At 42.4% G+C, this 18,222-nt stretch overlaps 1 protein-coding gene across 1 annotated transcript in view; it reads left to right on the forward strand.

The window, feature by feature from the left end:
• LOC145402049 (DBH-like monooxygenase protein 1 homolog) overlaps window positions 1-18,222 on the forward strand; it is an 85,232-nt gene that overhangs the window by 28,006 nt on the left and 39,004 nt on the right. The window contains exons 5-7 of the mRNA XM_080274146.1: window positions 2,599-2,749; window positions 13,096-13,148; window positions 16,227-16,381. Coding sequence (XP_080130272.1) covers window positions 2,599-2,749; window positions 13,096-13,148; window positions 16,227-16,381 — 359 coding nt within the window. The remainder of the gene's footprint in view (window positions 1-2,598; window positions 2,750-13,095; window positions 13,149-16,226; window positions 16,382-18,222) is intronic.

Raw genomic sequence — 18,222 nt, forward strand, 5'->3', positions numbered from 1 at the left:
AGCAGTCTTGAAGTAGGTCAAATTAATTATGATAAAAATGCATTCACTGAATATTTTTAACCTGAAGTGATTACGCACTTGACCTGAGGCAACCTTAAAATACATAAATTAATTTGATTGTGCCCAGGCTTATTTAAATTACATAAAATGACTACCTTAGGTCACGTGTTGGATGCAAGAGTGTGGAGAGGATGGGGGAATGGAATCTCGGACCATCACCTAGTGATGGCCAAGGTAAGGCTGCAAAGAAAATGGGTGAAGAGACGAAGGGGAAGACAGGAGGAAACAGCTCCTGTGTGTAGAGTGGAGAAGTTGCAAGATAGTGAGAGAATGGCAGAGTATACGAGCATAGTGGAAGAAAGATCGGGAAGGTATGAGTTAGAGCAGATGGAAGGGGTGGAAGGTGTATGTAAGATATTCACGGAAGAGATAGGCGCAGCGTGTGAGGTGGTTTGTGGAGTGAGGAGATGCAGGGGTGTGCAAGGGACAGCATGGTGGAATGATGAGGTGAAACGAGCTGTGGAACAAAAGAAGAAGGCATATAGTGAATGGTTAGCGAGTAGAGGTAGGGGAGAAGATGAGAGAGAGAAGAGAGAGGTATATGTGAGTAGGAGATGGGAGATGAAGAGATTGGTGATGGAGAGTAAGAAGAAAGTGGATGAAGAGTTTGGGAGGAATCTGAGTGTAAAATGGAGGAAGAGTAACAAATTGTTTTGGAAGGAGGTAAAGAAAGTAAGACAGTGTGAAAAGCGAAAAATTAGGGGAGTGAAAGGTAGGAATAATAGATTGTTAGTGGAGAAGAGAGAGAAATTGAGGAGATGGAAGGAGCACTTTGAGGATTCGTTAAATGTAGAGAGTGAGAGCAGTGCGAGTACAAGTGGTTGGGAAATGGCTGGGAGAAGAAGAGATGAGAGGAAGGAGGAAGAGATCAGTAGGGCGGAAGTAGTGGAAGCAATAAGAAGATCAAGATGGGAAAGGCCCCAGGAATTGATGGAGTGTGTGGTGAAATGCTGAAGTATAGGGGTTAAATTGTTGTGGAGTGGATATGGAAGTTGTGTAGATTGGCTTAGGAACAGGGAAGGGCTCCAGAGGACTGGAAATCAGGTATAATTGTTCCTTTATACAAAGGAAAATGGGAGAGAGAGAAGTATGTGGTAATCATAGGGATATTTACCTTCTTAGTGTGACTGGAAAAATATATGGTAGAATACTCATTGATAGGGTTAGGCATATAACAGAGGAGCTAGTTGGAGGAGGACAAGGGGGATTTAGGAAGGGAAAAGGGTGTGTAGATCAGATATTTGTTCTAAGATGTTTAGTGGAGAAGTATCTAGAGAAGGGAAAGAAAGTGTATGCTGCCTTCATGGACTTGGAGAAAGCTTATGACAGAATAGATGGGCAAGGTATGTGGAAGGTATTAAGAATATTATGGAGTGGAGGGGAAATTGCTGAGTGCTGTGAAGAGTATGTACGAAGGAGCTAGGGCTACGGTGAGAGTGGATGGTGAGCTGAGTGAATTCTTTGATCTAAATGTGGAACTGAAACAGGGACGTGTGATGTCTTCATGGCTGTTTAGTATATACATGGATGGGGTTGTAAAGGAGTTGCAAGGTAGGGCAGTGGATGTGGGGGTGGCTCTAATGAATGAGGGTGAGATGTGGAAGATTCCGGTGTTGCTGTTTGCTGATGATAAAGTATTGTTGAGTGAAGAAGAATGGGAGTTGCAAGGTTTGTTGAATGAATTTGGGACAGTGTGTAGGAGGAGGAATCTGAAATTTAATGTAAACAAGAGTAAATTTATGGTGTTTGAGAGAAATGAAGTCACAGAATGCACAGTGATGTTGGTTGATGAGGATATGGATAATGTGAGTCCATTCAAGCACTTGGGTAGTGGGTTAAATATGGATGGAACTTTTGGGGATGAAGTGCGTGAAAGGGTACAGCAGGGAAGGAAGGTTGTTGTTCACTGAAGCAGTGATGAGAAATAGGGAGGTGAGTATGGAAGTTAAGAAGTCATTGCATGATAGTATTGTGATCCCTACCCTGACGTATGGAAGCGAAGCATGGACCTTGCTAGAGGGGAACAAGCCAAGAGAGAGAGCAGTGGAAATGAGTTACTTGAGAGGAGCCGTGGAGTCACGAATGAAGAAGTGAAGGAACGTTGTGTGGTGGATGTGGTTGAGAAAATTAGAAGAAATACACTGAGGTGGTTTGGACATGTGGAGAGAATGGAGAATGAAAGACTGACTAAGAGGGTGTATGTAGGTGGAGTGGAGGGAGGTAGAGGGAGGGGAAGACCGAGGATGAGGTGGAGGGATGGAGTTGAGAGGTATATGAGGAAGTGAGTTGTGAGTTGGGGGAGGGCAGTCAAATGGTGGGTGACAAAGCAACTTAGAGGCGTTTTGTCTGCGGCCCACTGTTGCGGGATTAGGGCGTCGGGCTATAGATAGATAGATAGATAGATAGAAAATTACTAGAATGAAAGTAAAAAAATATGAATACTTCTGAGTGGATATTATTGGGTGCATATTTTATTTATGGGTGCATTTACTGTATGTTCATGCGTGTAGTTTGTTCATGGCTTTATTATTTCTACAGTTCAGCATGATATACGGGAAAAACGCTCGTAGAAATCTTCATCACATTGTGGGGTTCGAGTGCCACATGCAGGATGGAACTAATCCAAGCTGGATTTTGGAGCAGTACTTGGGACAACCTGGCTATGAGTGCTACACACCCAACATGCCAGGTATGTACTGCACCACTCTTGCTGATGAAGCAATGGTGCTGCCCTTTCCCCACAGTCGTATGCGCACATTTAGTTGTTTCTTGCCGACGGGTCATGAGGGAGAGGAGGGAGAAAGCAGACAACGGTAGCGAGGGGATGATGCTTGGATGAACTGAGGGCAGAATGGGGCAAAAGTGATTCCTTGTAGGGAGAGAGGAGGGAGCGAGAGTTGTTTTACCGCTATTTGTTTTTATGAAGTCTATTATGAAACAAACATTGAGTTGCTGTGATTTTCGCGAATCCATGATAGCCAGAGTATATAAATATTTTACAAACCACGTTTATCCAAAGCTGAAACATCCACACCACCATTCCACGACTCATGTTTGCTAAGGGTTGCATCAGGTAAAGGACTGGAAAACTAGACATTCCGAGTTTTGGAAAATTGCGCCAGACAAAAGCGTCACCTTCCGGCAACTTTTTCAGTAATTTTAAGCGTTGCATTTATTTCTTCTTTTGCATTTTTTCTTGGAGTGGGAGTAGCTTCTGTGATCGAGTTTGTTTTGTACTGTATATACCGTAAGTATGTTAACAAAATATCTCACGCATACCTGATCCTGTTTTGATCAGACTCGGGACATATACTGTAGTGTGTGGGTTTGGAAGAGAAATAAAGCGATTTTTGTGCTGAACAGTTAAACGTCAAGGTCTCAGGTCGAGATAAAAATTCATGGCACAGTATCGTGGCGCATCATTAGCTAGGCCATGAATGCATTTTCCGTTTATCAGATTTAGCGTATACACTGTGTAGTAGTCTAGGAACAAATTATTTGATTACCAGCCGCGATAGCGAAGCTGGTATTGTTTTCAGTAATGTGTGTGTGTGTGTGTGTGTGTGTGTGTGTGTGTTAACACGATAACTTCACAGCCGCTCAAGGTATCATCACGAAATTTTACAGGTGTGTAGTTGGGGAAAAAAGTGATCACGAGTTCGAAATTGGTGAAAGTAGGTCAAGGTCTGTCTGTTACCACGATAACTTCGCAACCGCTGAGGATATCATCACAAAATTTTACTGGTGTGCAGTAGAGATTAAATCTCCTACGAATTCGAATTTGATGAAAGTAGGTCAAGGTCATATTTTGAGCCGTGCTAGACGTGTATCGGCTAGCGGCTGGTGTGATTCTTCTGTTGAGGGGGGGGGCCCTCTAGTTTTGAATGAGATTGATCAGAAGGTAAGGTCATGGATATTTTTTTTATAGATAATGAATGAGGGAAGGAAAACTAAAGGAAAACAAAATAAGTCCATGCGCCTAAAGGCATCCTCCATTCATAAAATATTTATAACAACTGAATTTAAATTGAAGTAGATTTAATGTTTGTGGGAAACAGCTCCCAGGAAGTGAATTCCAGAGAGTAGTAGTTCTGGGGATAAATGAATTATGATAAGCAGAGGTTCTGCATTGTGGGAGAGAGAGTGTGAGTTCATGGGCGCTCCCACCTGCCCGAGTATTTCGGGAGAAAACGTGATGGGGAGGCACAATTGAAGCCAGTTACTCAGAGCACTTACGGTAAAAATATCGATAAAATAATGCTAAAGAAGCAACTTCTCTACGTACTGATAATGCAGGAAGGTCCTGAGTAATGGCAGGATTATTGATTAATCTAATGGCTTTATTTTGAATTTTGTCCAACTGCCTCAATGCAACCGCTCACATCCACTAAACAGTGGTGAACAGTATTCGATCTGAGAACGCACATGACTTTTGTATATATATTGTGGCCATAGGACGAAGTTCAAGGTGCAGTATCAGGGAGAGGGATTATCTCGTTAATGAATAATCCAATCTTAATCAAACTTGGCACATAAGTTCTCCGGCTCTGTGCAAGGAGGGCCAGTGTCTAAAAATACCATATCAGAGTTTCGCCAAAGAAGTACCATAGTAAGTGACGTATTGTTCAGAGGTAAAAACGCCAATCTCTTGACTCGTTTGGGGAGGGTTTCACATGTACAGTGGGTATAAAAAGTATTTGTGCACAATAATCGTGAAACATTTTGGATCACAGTACGAAGGTCACTGAAATATTTGTGTCTGACATACCGGAAGGGAAGAGGTTGTGTAGATCAGATATTCATTCTTAGATCTTTAGTGGAAAAGTTTCTAGAGAAGGGAAAGAAGTTGTATGCGGCTTTCATGCATTTGGAGAAAGCATATGACAGGGTGGATAGACAAGGATTGTGGAAAGTGTTAAGAATTTATTGAGTAGATGGGAAGTTGTTGAATGCTGTGAAGAGTATATACGATGGTGCGAAGGCTGCAGTGCGTGTGGATGGTGAACTGAGTGAATTTTTCTCTTTGAAAGTTGGGTTGAAACAGGGATGTGTCATGTCTCCATGGTTGTTCAATCTGTACATGGATGGGGTAATAAAAGAGGTACAAGGTAGGGTAGTGGATGTTGGAGTGGCCCTGGTGAGAGAGGATAGTGTTTGGAAACTCCCTGTACTGTTGTTTGCAGATGCTACTGTGTTGTTGAGGGAAGACGAAGGGGAGCTGCAGGGCTTGGTGGATGAGTTTGGGAGTTTGTGTAAGAAACGGAATCTGAAGGTGAATGTAGGGAAGAGTAAAGTGATGGTCTTTGAGAGAGGTGAAGTTAGTGAATGTACAGCGAGGTTGGATGGTGAGGAATTGGAAAATGTGAGTACGTTTAAGTACTTGGGTAGTGTGATGAGTAAGGATGGAGGTTTGGAGGGTGAAGTGCTTTAAAGGGTACAGCAGGGAAGAAAGGTTGCTGGTTCTTTGAAAGCAGTGATAAGAAACAGGGAAGTGAGCATGGAAGTGAAAAGGTTACTACATGACAGTATTGTGATACATACTTTAACGTACGGAAGTGAAGCTTGGACGTTGTTGGAAGGACACAAGTCAAGAGTGAGAGCAGTGGAAATGAGTTATTTAAGAGGAGCCTGTGGAGTCACATGGAGAGATAGGCTGACGAATGAGGATATAAAGGAACGTTGTGGTGTTGATGTGGATGTGATAGGGAGAGTTATGAGGAACACACTGAGGTGGTTTGGCCATGTGGAGAGGATGGAGGGTGAAAGACTGACGAAGAGAGTGTATGTGAGTGAGGTGGAGGGGGGAAGAGGGAGGGGGAGGCCGAGGATGAGATGGAGGGATGGGGTGGAGAGGTATATGAGAGAGGGGGGGGTGAGCTGGGAGCAGGGCAGTGAAATGGCGGGGGACAGGGCGACTTTGAGGCGATTTGTTTGTGGCCACCCCAAACGGGATTGAGGCGTCTGGCAATAGATAGAATAGATAGATAGACATACCGCATGTTGGTAGCCCTGGTGTTAGGAGGTGCCATATAACGCCAACTGCCGGTATCCCCTTGCAAACATATAGCCTACGTCCTATTTATATAAACATTGTTCCTACACAATATGAAGTTGGTAATTTATAATGGGAGACAGATACAGTGGGTAACGTGGTTCACATTATTGGTAACGTATACAGGGCTATCTTTGTGCGTTGATAATGCTAGCATGTGATCAACGGTGTCATGTGCTTATTACACTCGACGCTTGTCATGTGACAATCAACCAAACACTTCATGTGTCAGTTTAATTCACAGCACCTATGAAATGCAATGAGCAATAATTATTCATCGTTGCAGAAGTAATCTCTGACTGGCCATCATTACAATATGATTCATTAGGCAGTATCATATACTAAATCACGTTTTGGTATAAAATGACTATATTTACAAGATGTCATATGCATTGGGACTAAAAAAGTAACACATGCTTCACAACTTTATTAGTATATCAGTATCGAGTATCTCCTCCACCTGATGCCGACACTGCATTCAGCCGTCGAGGCATGGATACCACTAACTCGTTTGTGAAGAGTTGTCCTGGATCACGTCGGAGCTGTTCCCACGCTTGTAAAGCACCGGCGATGACAGCAGCACGGGTCTGGGGTCGTTGCACGCCTGGCATATGTCGCACCAGGGCAGCCCAGACGTGCTCTATTGGGTTGAGGTCTGGGGATCTGGGTGGATGTGGCAGCAATGTGATGTGAGGTTGCTGGCCAAACCACTCCCTAACAGCCCGGCATGTATGGACTGGGCTGTTATCCTGAAGAAGGTAGAAAGGCTCTTTTTCAGGGAACAGCCATGCCTGAACCGAAGGCAATAGAACCCCCTCCAGGATCTCAACATATTTCACTCCGGTAACCGTCCTGGGCCAACATCAACTAACCTAAACCACTGGCGTTCATCCAGTCAAAAAATCCAGCTGTGACATGCCCGCTCCTCCCACGTTCCACCACATGTTGCTCCTCGTATCTGAAACATAAACCCAATCATAGAGTAGCCATAGATCAGTAACCAGTTTATAGTCACAGGTCCAAGAGCTTGACTGTTTATGTAATGTGCCCTGGTAACCTTCCGGTTAACATTGCATCCGTTCTGGTGCAAGAGCACGTTAATTAAACCTTCAGACTCGTGTGCCACAATTGTGTAACTGATTTTAACAGCGTATGATGTCAAGTTACGTTGCATTAGTAATGCACTGCAGTTTGCAGCTTAAAGACAGTACAGATCTATGGATATGAATGCAGCTGCGGCATCTGTTTTCAGGAATAGTTGCTCAGGCAGCAACGCATGAGAGAGAGAGAGAGAGAGAGAGAGAGAGAGAGAGACTAACCTGGTGTTAAGCAAGCACCAAGCATATTGCGCTGTTGCATTACAATCTGAGCTGAAGGTCTTTTCGTAACAAAAGACGACACACTCCCAAAACTCAGCATGCTTATCGGCTTACTCGAGCGCATACTCCATCTTGTCCTCCATATTACGCTTGGACAGTTTCACCATTTCAGCTGGCCTGCGCCCTTTCAAACCTCTGCTGTGATGCACATTCCGGACTGTTGCATTGCAGCACTGTAGACATAGGGCAGTGCGTATGCTGACAGCAGGCGTTTTTGGAGCGTTGTCAATGAAATCGGCAATGGCCTAGTAAAAAGATAATAAACACACAATTATTAAAACAGATGGTTGATGGTTAGTAGTATTATACAACAATGTCTACATTGTTTCCACACCAGAATATTTTACCATCATAACTCATGTAACCATATGTATAAATCTATCACCAATCTATCATGTCAACCACATAATTTACCTGGTCCTCATCGGCTGTCGTGCAGCGTGGTCGGCCAGCCCGTGGCATGTCGTCTGTAGCACCGGTGTCTGCATGTCGCCATATCCACCTTGCTGCCGTGTTGCAGTGGATACCAAACGGCCGCGCGATATCACACATACTGTGACCTGCTTCGTGTAGAGCTACGATAGCTCGACGTGTTGAGTGAAAGGTTTCCATTATATCTAACAGAACCATGATACTGCTGCCTGACAAGGTCTCGGTTAGGGTTCCGTGAACGATGTTCTGAAACATTGTCCCAGTGGTTCAAGCCTTCCGAACCTGCTACAGCCAGGCATACCAACCCTCCCACACAATCAGCACTTGTGTAAATGTTTTTGGAAGACATCGAACCCTCTATGCACCGATATTTTATATATCCACTGTACACAGTATCTGTCTAGCAACACACTCACTGGGCTTTTCTCTCCAACCAGTAAAAGAAATATATATATATATATATATATATATATATATATATATATATATATATATATATATATATATATATATATATGATTATATTAGGGTGTTCAGCACTTATAGGGGAGAAAAAATAATTTTGGATAATTGGATGGGCAAAGTATGCAATCGATTCCACTTTACAAACAAGACATTCAAGCAAAACTTTATGGTTTTTTATCAATACAAAGTCGTGCCTCACTATCCCTGCATTCTGTAAATCTAACTGATCTGAGTACGTAAAGGGTATGGTGAAGAAAGGCAAAAATAAACAATATGGTACAAAAAGAAACAATATTTTTGAGCTATACAACAAACATAATCAGTTTCTTACACATGGGATTTTTTGGTCGAGTCGTAGAGGGCTCTGTGGTGCTGCACACCATGGAAGATCAATTGTCGTTCTTCTTTATTCTTCGTCAGACCACTGTTGTAGGCCATTGCCAGTTTGACTGCCCGCTGAGCAGCATCACTGACCTCTTTGAGATGGGCTGTGACATCAGAAATGGGGCAGAGGTCATTCATGCTTGTCGGAGTATCCAGCTTCAAGCACTGTAAGAGGTTTTTCGACTTCTGGGTGGCAAACTTAGAGATTCTTCGATCTGATGCCTTATCAATCGTCTTCATGTTCAAACTGTGCAGACCCTTCTTCCTCAACAATGCTGTGGTCATATTTTTCAGCATTTCCTGCTTTTCCTCAGCAGAGACTTTGTCCGCATACATGGCTAGTGGAGCCAGGTCCTCACTGTGGTACCAGATGTGGCTTTTGACTTTGTCCAGTGCCTTCTTTGCTACAGTGCGATTCATCTCTTTGAATTCTTCAATCTTCTTCAGGAGACTGAGGTCACTGATTGCAGCGTCGACAGCATTCGGGGCTTCAAACCACTGCATCACATAGATGGTGACAAGGAAGACACAGATGCGTTTGATGGCCTCGCCATGTGAAGTGGAAGGAGGCTGCATCCTTCAGTTGATTTCTGATAAGGAAAATCTTGAGGCAGTAAAGGCCTTTGGCCATCCAGAATGCTCTCTGATAGGCATCTAGGCGGTGAAAGGTCATCCGTGCTGGCTTCTTGCCGAGGAAAGCCGAAGACAGCTGGAGGAGCTCAAGGAAATCATCACGGAGTTGCATGTGGTCCATGTGGCTGAGTATGAAGTGTTCAATGTCCTCGGCTCTGTTGGCAATCCACAACTGAGATTTTCCATCTAGGTCATCATCGTAGGGATCGAAGGAATCTGTGTCAGTTTTGTTCCAGACCTCTTTTACTCAACGGAAGAGAGGAATTTCAGGACCAGAAGAAGAGAAAAAGAGGTCAAAGATCCCTGCCAGTATGAGTTCACACATGTGGTGCCTGCATGCCAAGAACAACAGCGGGACTTGGAGACCTCTTTCAGTGACAAAGCAAGCTCCACTGTGAACCCCGGTGTTAGACGCTGTAGTATCAAAACAGAGCCCTGCAGTCCATTGCTTCACTTCCGGCCATTCATCTAGAGTCATTAACATCGCCACTCCCATTGCTTCGCCCTTTCCAGCAGGGATCTTAGGGATTGCCAGGATCTTCTCCGTACCAATCCCTGTAACAATATTCGCCAGGTGACCACTGCGACCGCTACCATCGATGTTGGGCAAGAGCTTTCCATAAAAATGGAAATTCAAGGGTGTTTGTGACTAGAATTCTTTTTTTATCTTTTCAGCGATCTCAATCCTTGATTCCTTCCGAACAGAGTGGAGAGATCCGACAGACAACATGAGTTCCCCCATGTCAAGCCCAGCTGCGGTCAAGGCGGGAGTTACCACATGCATTGCAACTTGCACTGAGATGAAGCATGGGTTTGAGAAGGCCAAAGAAAAATTGCAAAGTAAGATGTAGTTCCCACAAGTAATGAAAATGAATAAGCACTTTGCCCTTCAAGTTCCTGAAGGTTTGATTTTTCTGAACACCCTAATATATAGCCAAGGGCAGGGTGAAGAGTAGCAATGTCTAGACAGCCCAAATTTGCCCAATCCAATGGGCCACGCTTCCATTCACTCTTCATTCAAGCCCCCGGAATCCTGGCTCTATCAGATATGCCAAAAACATTCACCACGTTCTGTAGCTTCACATAAACGTATCCGATTGAGTCAATCCGGATGCTGCCACGTTAAAAAAGGGTGCCAAAATACCTGATCATGCACTTCTCCTCACAACATTCATCCAGCCAGCTCGATCTCTTGTCAGTTCCCTAGCCTCACCGACTTCCAAATCTCTCTTCCTTACACTCTCATCCACCATATCTCTCCACCATCTCCTTGGCCTACCTCGCCTCCTCCCTCCTTCAAGTTCGCTCAGATAAACCTTTTTCACCACTTTTTTATTATCCATTCTTTCCACATGACCATATCATCTCAGTACACTCTCTTCAATTCTGGTGTCCACCGACTTCCTCACTCCGCATCTTTCACGGAACACATTATTTTGTATCCTATCCACCCTCTGTACTCCACATACATTCCTCAGCAGTCCCATCTCCACTGCTTTTACTCTTGACTTTTCATTTTCATGCCACATCATAGTCTCACATCCAAATGTTAAAGTAAGCCTCGTGCAGCTGCAACACTCAAGCCTCTGTTTCTAATCAAGGCCTTCATTGCACCAGCTACTTTCCTTTCTTGTGTCACTCTATTTTCCACTTCTTTTGCACATTTTCCTCTCTTTTCTGTCACTCTACCCAGGTATTTGAACTCTCTCACCAATTCCAGTCTCTCTCCTTTCACTGTAACATCACACTGGGAGTCACCTTCTCTATCAATAACCATCACTTTACCTTTTTCTACATTTACTCTCAAGGTATGACACTCACAGACATCAGCAAAACTCTGCACTAGCCTACCAAGTTCTTGTCTGGTACTTGCAAGTAGTACTGCATCATCAGCATACAACAAATTTGAGATATTCCATCCATCACCATTCATAACCAACGCCATCCCTCTCTCCATTACTCGTGTTTTTACTTCTCTCATCACGCCATCCATATATATATTGGACAACCATGGGGACATCACACAACCTTGTCGCACGCCCACACCGATTGTGAACCATTCACTTAGATGCCTATTAACCCTTCCACATGCTTCGCTACCACCATAAAAACTCTTGACAGCACCAGCAGCTTACCTCCTACATCATACATGCGCAAAACTTTCCACAATCCATCTCTGTCTACTTTGTTGTATGCTTTTCCCAGATCCATGAATGCCATAAACACCTTATGGTCCTTCTCACAAGCATTCTTAGCTATCTGTCTCACTGCAAATATTTGATCCACACATCCTTTGCCACTCCTGAAGCCTCCATTTTCTTCACTCACTAGGACTTCTGATATCTCTCCTACTTTATAATAATTCTTCCATATACCTTCCCTACCACACTCAGTAAACTTATGCCACGATAATTGTTGCACTCACTTCGCTCACCTTTATTTTTTTACAGGGGTACAATCACAGCCTTTTTCCACTCTGCAGGCACAGTTTCACTCATCCATGCCTTCTTACATGTCTCCAACAAGCACTTCTTTCCACTCTCTCCACTACATTTAAGCATCTCTGCATACACCTCATCAACCCCAGCTGCTTTCCCATTTTTCAGCCGCTTCACAGTACTCTTCACCTGCGTGAGTGTCACGTCTCCTGGCACTGCATTCTTTCTCTGCACACCCCCACAACCAGTCATGTTTACAGCCGCTCTTCACTCTCTATTCCCATTCATTAGGCTTTCAAAATATTCTTCCCATCTGATCCTTACTTCATCTTCCTCGGTTAATAATTTACCACGTACATCATTCACATCATCACATTTCTTTCCGCTTTCACTTCTACATTTCCGCACCTCTTTCCAGAATTACTTCCTATTTTCAGAGTAGTTTGCATTCATTTTTCTTCCTAGATCCTCATTTACCTCCTTCTTTTTCCTCCTCACTAGTCTCTTTATGTGCCCATATATATATATACGATACTTTCAGTCCTTCTTGTATCTAGAAGGTCACCTCAGGATCTATGTTAGTGTGCATTTCCCTTTGCCTATGACCTCCAATATTCTAAGCACAATGTATCCAGGCATTTCGAAATGAATGGCTTTGTAAAATTGATCTCTCTTTTATTATTATCATTATTTTTTTGAAAGAACAACTCTTCTGCAAACTTCCAGCCTTTGGTCTTCCTATTTCTCTCCAGGTCACTAACTGTAATGCTGGGTGAACTTTGAAAATGGGAAAACAAACGCAGTGCACCAGTCTGACCAGCTGGAATGTGTGTGACGTCTCCATATCGTTCGTGACTGTGCGCTGTAATATGGGATGCAGGCTAATCGTATCTGTCAAAGCCGTTCTATAGACCTCCGTCAAACATTCTTGGGTCTTGGGTCTAGCTTTCCCCTCTCCGATTAAAGCTTTAAGTACAAGTCATTAGTTATGTTTACAATTACTTTGTTATACTTTTATCTTCATTCACACAGCTACTAAACACTTAATGGCGACACTAAATGAAAATGAAAGAACACACACACACACACACACACACACACACACACACACTTATTCCTGATAATAAACAGCTACCAAGCACCTTCATAACCAAATTAGAATGAAAATGGAGAACAAAAATATTCCTGAGATTCCTCTGGTTTGAGAACTTTCATGAGAAAAAGTTAATATTTTTAATGAATTCTTCCTCAGAACACCTCTCCCAGTGCACCCACTTCCTCATCAACTGGGGCATCGGCAGTGAGGTAAATGACCTGAGACGAACAGAAGCGAAGCAGACAAGAGCTAAAATTATAAGTGGGAAACACTGGTTCTGTTTCTCTGTTTTCACGTTATAATATAGCTTTATGAATCTAGTCTGCCTTCGTTTCTGAGTGCCTTAGCTGACCAGTCCATGTACAGATAATTGAAAACTGCCATTGGTATATTCTAAACCCTGTGAGGAGGACAGAAATTTTGACTTATTATATTCTTCTGATGCTTATACTCAACCTAGGATGGCGTCTCGTTGTCTAAGGGTTCAGTAAATAACAATACTTTGGAAACTTTATAGTCTGTCTATAATCTTGCGCCTGTCTAGTATTGTTATCTGAATACTGTCACTTCAGAATAAGGAGTTTAAAGTTCTCTTAATCTTAATTTAGCCATTTAAATATGTTGGTGTAATTTTACCTTCTTGCTATAGTTGGTTAATATGTATTCAGTATAAGAGACTCCCTGGTGTTCAGTGTGTTAGCAACAATCCTCAATAACCACTTCAGCACTGTGACGTTCTGTTCCATTTTTGTTTCCTCCAGTCGATTTCATTAAGCTCTGGGAAAGAATGGATTAGTATAAGAGAATTAGTGTTAAAATTTCTATTACCTAAATAATTTTCGAGTAGATTACTTTAAAAATTTCATTCTTTGCTATATTCTTTGGTCATAAAGTGAGGCCAACAATTAAACAGTCGTTCTTAAGGGGCGTTTGTCACGGCACACATTACTCGTGTCAATAAAAATGCTGTTACTTCTTTATTTATGCTGCAGTGTTGTTCATTTGAAGGGTAATTTACTCGTAATTTAAAGAAAAAAAAGTAATTGTGTTTATTCATCTACACAACATGTTTAGGGCGAGAAATTATTTGTTCTTAAATTCTAAAAGTTCAAGATCTGTGTCGTACATATAAGAAGGAGAGTTTAAATGGTTAAAAAAGCATTTTTTCTCTTGTGCCCAGAAGTCTAAGTAAAATGGTTTTGGAATAAACAAAATTGATCAATAAATAGTCAATTTATGGAAGATTTTGTATTGAAACTTAGTTTTTCAGGACAGCCCACTGAAAGATGACAACACATTTTGTCTCATATTCTGATTTAATTCACCTATACACATGAAATTTGACTTGGAAATGGTATTATGAGGGTGAAATATTTTCAAATTATGGTCAATAAATGGCTGAGTTACACCAGATTTTTTTAAGGACGGCTCACTGAAAGAGGACAACTCATTTTGCCCTATCTCCTGGTCTAATTCTCCTAAACACATGAAATTTGACCCAGAAGTACTATTATGCTGAAGGAAAAGCATGTATGAATATGAAAAGTGGCACACTGAACACTATGCATGCTATATACCTTACTGGAAAATTTTGGTGGCTGCAGGTAAATGGAATACAGAATGTGGGATATGCAATTTGTGTCTTGACTAAGCTTTTACTAGTTATAAACATTACTTCACCACAGGTAATCATTAAAATAGTAGATTCAGTATAGATTTCTGTTAAGTTTTGTTTATAAGCTTCACATTCCACTGACTAGAGGCCTGTCCTGCACGACCCATGCATAGTATGAATGGCAAAATAACCTATTTATAAGCAAATAATTGGTCTTATTATACATCAAAACAATCTCAAGTCAATACTGTACGTAAGGCAGAGGCGAAAAAAACAGTTTAGATTTTTTGCATATTTCTCCACGATATATGCCCCATAACATGTAGATCTGCACTGATACAGCAGTCATGGTACTGTCATACGTTTTACTTGACCTAAGTTTCAAATGTACTGTACTGTTATTGCTGTATACTCATTGCTGTGAGAGTCTTCGTGCCACTTCTTTACTTTTATGACATAGTTTGTATCAATAACAAGCAAAAAGGACAAAATAAGAAGGGATAATAGGCAAGATAAATAATTCAGGAAGAGATCTTACGAAATCTCCCAGGCCTTCGTGCTTCATATGGAAGCGCGAGGGCCTGAGATCGAATTTCGGCCACGCCAGTGTGATTATTTTGTTAAGTTTCATTTCGGTTATTACATCGGTTTGGTTGGCAGGGGTGTGGGATGTGAGGCGAGGCTTGGAGGGCAATGATGTTGTCAGTTAGCTGACAGTGTCCTAGTCCTAACATCCCAGGGATGAGCTGTTCGGTGTGGTCCACAGCATCCCCAATGGTGGCCTCTGATGCCACGCTACCGTGTTCAAAAATCACCAAATTAATCACCAAGGGGAGAAAAGATGTAATGGGGTCTGTAAAAGCCTGCATTGCCTTGAGGCAAAACGGGAATCCTCTCTTTAGCTCAGTGGTAACGTGCGCACCTATGAAGCACGAGGGCCTGAGATTGAATCACGGCCAAGACCAGTGATTAATATGTTAAGTTGCAGTTCAGTTATTACATACAGAATTCTAAGTCACTTGTAAAACTTTTAGTAAAAGAGTCTTCATCAACATGGCTTAAGAATTTTTGTAAATATGACTCAGAAATCTGAATATGAGCCCTGAACCAAACAATGGGCTTTAAAAGGCACTTTCTGAATTTAACTTGTCATTCAAAAAGAATCTTACTGTTTATAAAAATTCCTAACTCAATGATCTTTCCTAATATGAATTTAGTTTCTACTGACCACGGGGGTGGGAGGGGCTGGGAAAGCCTCTGTGAGTGTCTTATAGGCTCTGGGGAATCTTCAAATAGTTAATTTCAAATTAGCCTGAAAGTAAATCAGTCAGTAAGTAACTCGGTAACAAAGGAGTTTCTTGGCCGAACCCTGGGAAAGTCTGGCAATAAATCGCTGAGGAAGAGGAATTACAAAATCTCCCAGGCCAAAAGAAATACAGCTCAGAGAAAATAAATAACTCTAGAAGAGATATTACGAATATCTGAACCCAACAAGTGGACGGTCCAAGAGGTTAAAGCTTATATACCATGACTACAGCAGTCCTGTTACAGATTTTTTATGAAGATAGGACACCTGAAATCTGGTGTATGGATTTTTTAAATTGTTCTTCCTTCCCCTGTTTTTCTTCTGAAAAAAGAAAATAATAATAACGCCTGTGACGTGTGTTCCTAGGGTGAGTTGCTGCCAGAGAGGGTTGGTGTTCCCATGGGTGACCTGCACGGGGGTGCCACCTACCTGCTGTTCGAGGCCCACTATGACAACTACATGCTCGAGCGGGGAATTACCGTGGACTGGGCATTGGACATCTACTACACGGAGAAACTGAGGTAATTAATTCAGGTATTCGGGAATCAGCTCATACGCCGCTGTGATTCAAGACAATCGATTTATATACTCTGCTTTTACCCACAGTCAAAATGAATATTGCTACACCTTTCTCTACAGATTATTGGTATATTACCACATCTTTCTCATGTTTTGCTTTGGTGGAATTTGAAAGTATGGTCAGAAACAAAGATTACCCTACATTTTTATCTCTTCTACTTCTTATTTTTTTCTGCTAGGCTAAAAAGACTTGGTATGCTTCTCTGCCCAGAAATTATTCTCGCTGAGGGAGGAAACTGATGGACATAGTACAAATATGTCGTATACACAGTGGAACAGTAGTCGAACTTTTGTCTTTCGTAAGAATGCGAAAAAAAGTTCATCTGATTATAGCACGAACTTCACCCCAACCCTCAGCACTTGATGGACATGTCTTACTGTTGGCTTGAGCAAAATTTTACACTGAAAATATGCATCGTTGGAAAACAAAGTGAGAGATTTTGGTAGCATTTCTCTGGGCAAATCATCCCGTGATACTGTCTTTCTCCTGCCAGCTACGTCTTGCTCGGGGCTGAACACTTTTATTTATTTATTTATTTATTTTTGAGGGGGTGAAACGAGGGCAGACCTTGTATTCTTTAGACCCTTTAGACCCCTTGCACTCTTGTTCCCTTTCCTGCTTGGCCTTCAGCGACGATGTTTTCCAGAGTATCAGGGTTGTACTGATGGGTAAATAATGAATATAAATTTACATCATCATTATCGTCCAATCCTATGTTGCCTCATGAGGAGCATAGGAGCCCGGGGCTAGGCAAGTTGGCCCTGACATTTAAGATGAGAGTGACCAGCCTCACTCATCCCTGAGTGCCATTACGTGAGCAATAAACCCCAACCAGCTCTTGGATATAAACCTTCACTGGCTCAATCCAATTGGAGCGCCGTAATTACCCACTAAACCACCAGACGCCAATATTTAGTTATATGGTTACCACCCAGCGTAGTAAATGGTTTCCTTGTGTACAGGAAACATTTGGCTTTACTCATTGTACAGTCACCCGTAGGCAGAAAAACGAGGCAAGAATGAAGGAAAGAAAAACAGGAGAGGATGGAAGGAAAGAAGGATGGAGGTGAGGAAAGGGCGACACCCGAAGGCAGCAGTACATCGAGTGAATGAATGGTGAGTGCCCCCACCTGCCACAATAAATTTACATAATAATAATAATAATAATAATAATCTATGTAGTACGTGGGGGCGCTCACCATCCACTCACTCGATGTAGTGCTGCTGTCAGGTGTCTGCCCTTTCCTCTCCTCCATCCTTCTTTCCTTCCATCCTCTTCTGTCTTACTTTCCTTCAGTCCTTCCTTGTCCGTCTGCCTACGGGTGACTTTACACTCCCTCTCTGTCTTTCTTTCCTTCATTCTTTCCTCTTCCTTCTGCCTGTGGGTGACTCTACACTGAGTGACAAGCCAAATGGTTTCCTGTACACCAGGAAACTATTTACTACGCTGGGTGGTAACCATATAACCAAATTTCGGCACCTGGTGGTTTAATGGGTAATTATTGCGCTCCAGTCGGATTGAGCCGGTGAAGGTTTATATCCAAGGTGTGGTTGGGGTTGATTGCTCATGTAATGCCACTCAGGGATGAGTGAGGCTGGTCACTCTCATCTTAAATGTCGGGACCAACTGCCTAGCCCCGGGCTCCTACGCTCCTCATGGCGCAACGTAGGACTGGATGATGGATGGATGGATGGAATAATAATAATTTTATGATAATAACAACGAGAGCAAAAATTTTATGTTGGTGAAGGGAAGGCGATATGATGTGAGACTGTGGCTAG

The sequence above is a fragment of the Coenobita brevimanus genome, chromosome 57 (genome assembly GCF_032717465.1).
Source record: "Coenobita brevimanus isolate Jiangsu-jjx chromosome 57, ASM3271746v2, whole genome shotgun sequence".
NCBI classification, from domain to species: Eukaryota; Metazoa; Arthropoda; class Malacostraca; order Decapoda; family Coenobitidae; genus Coenobita; species Coenobita brevimanus.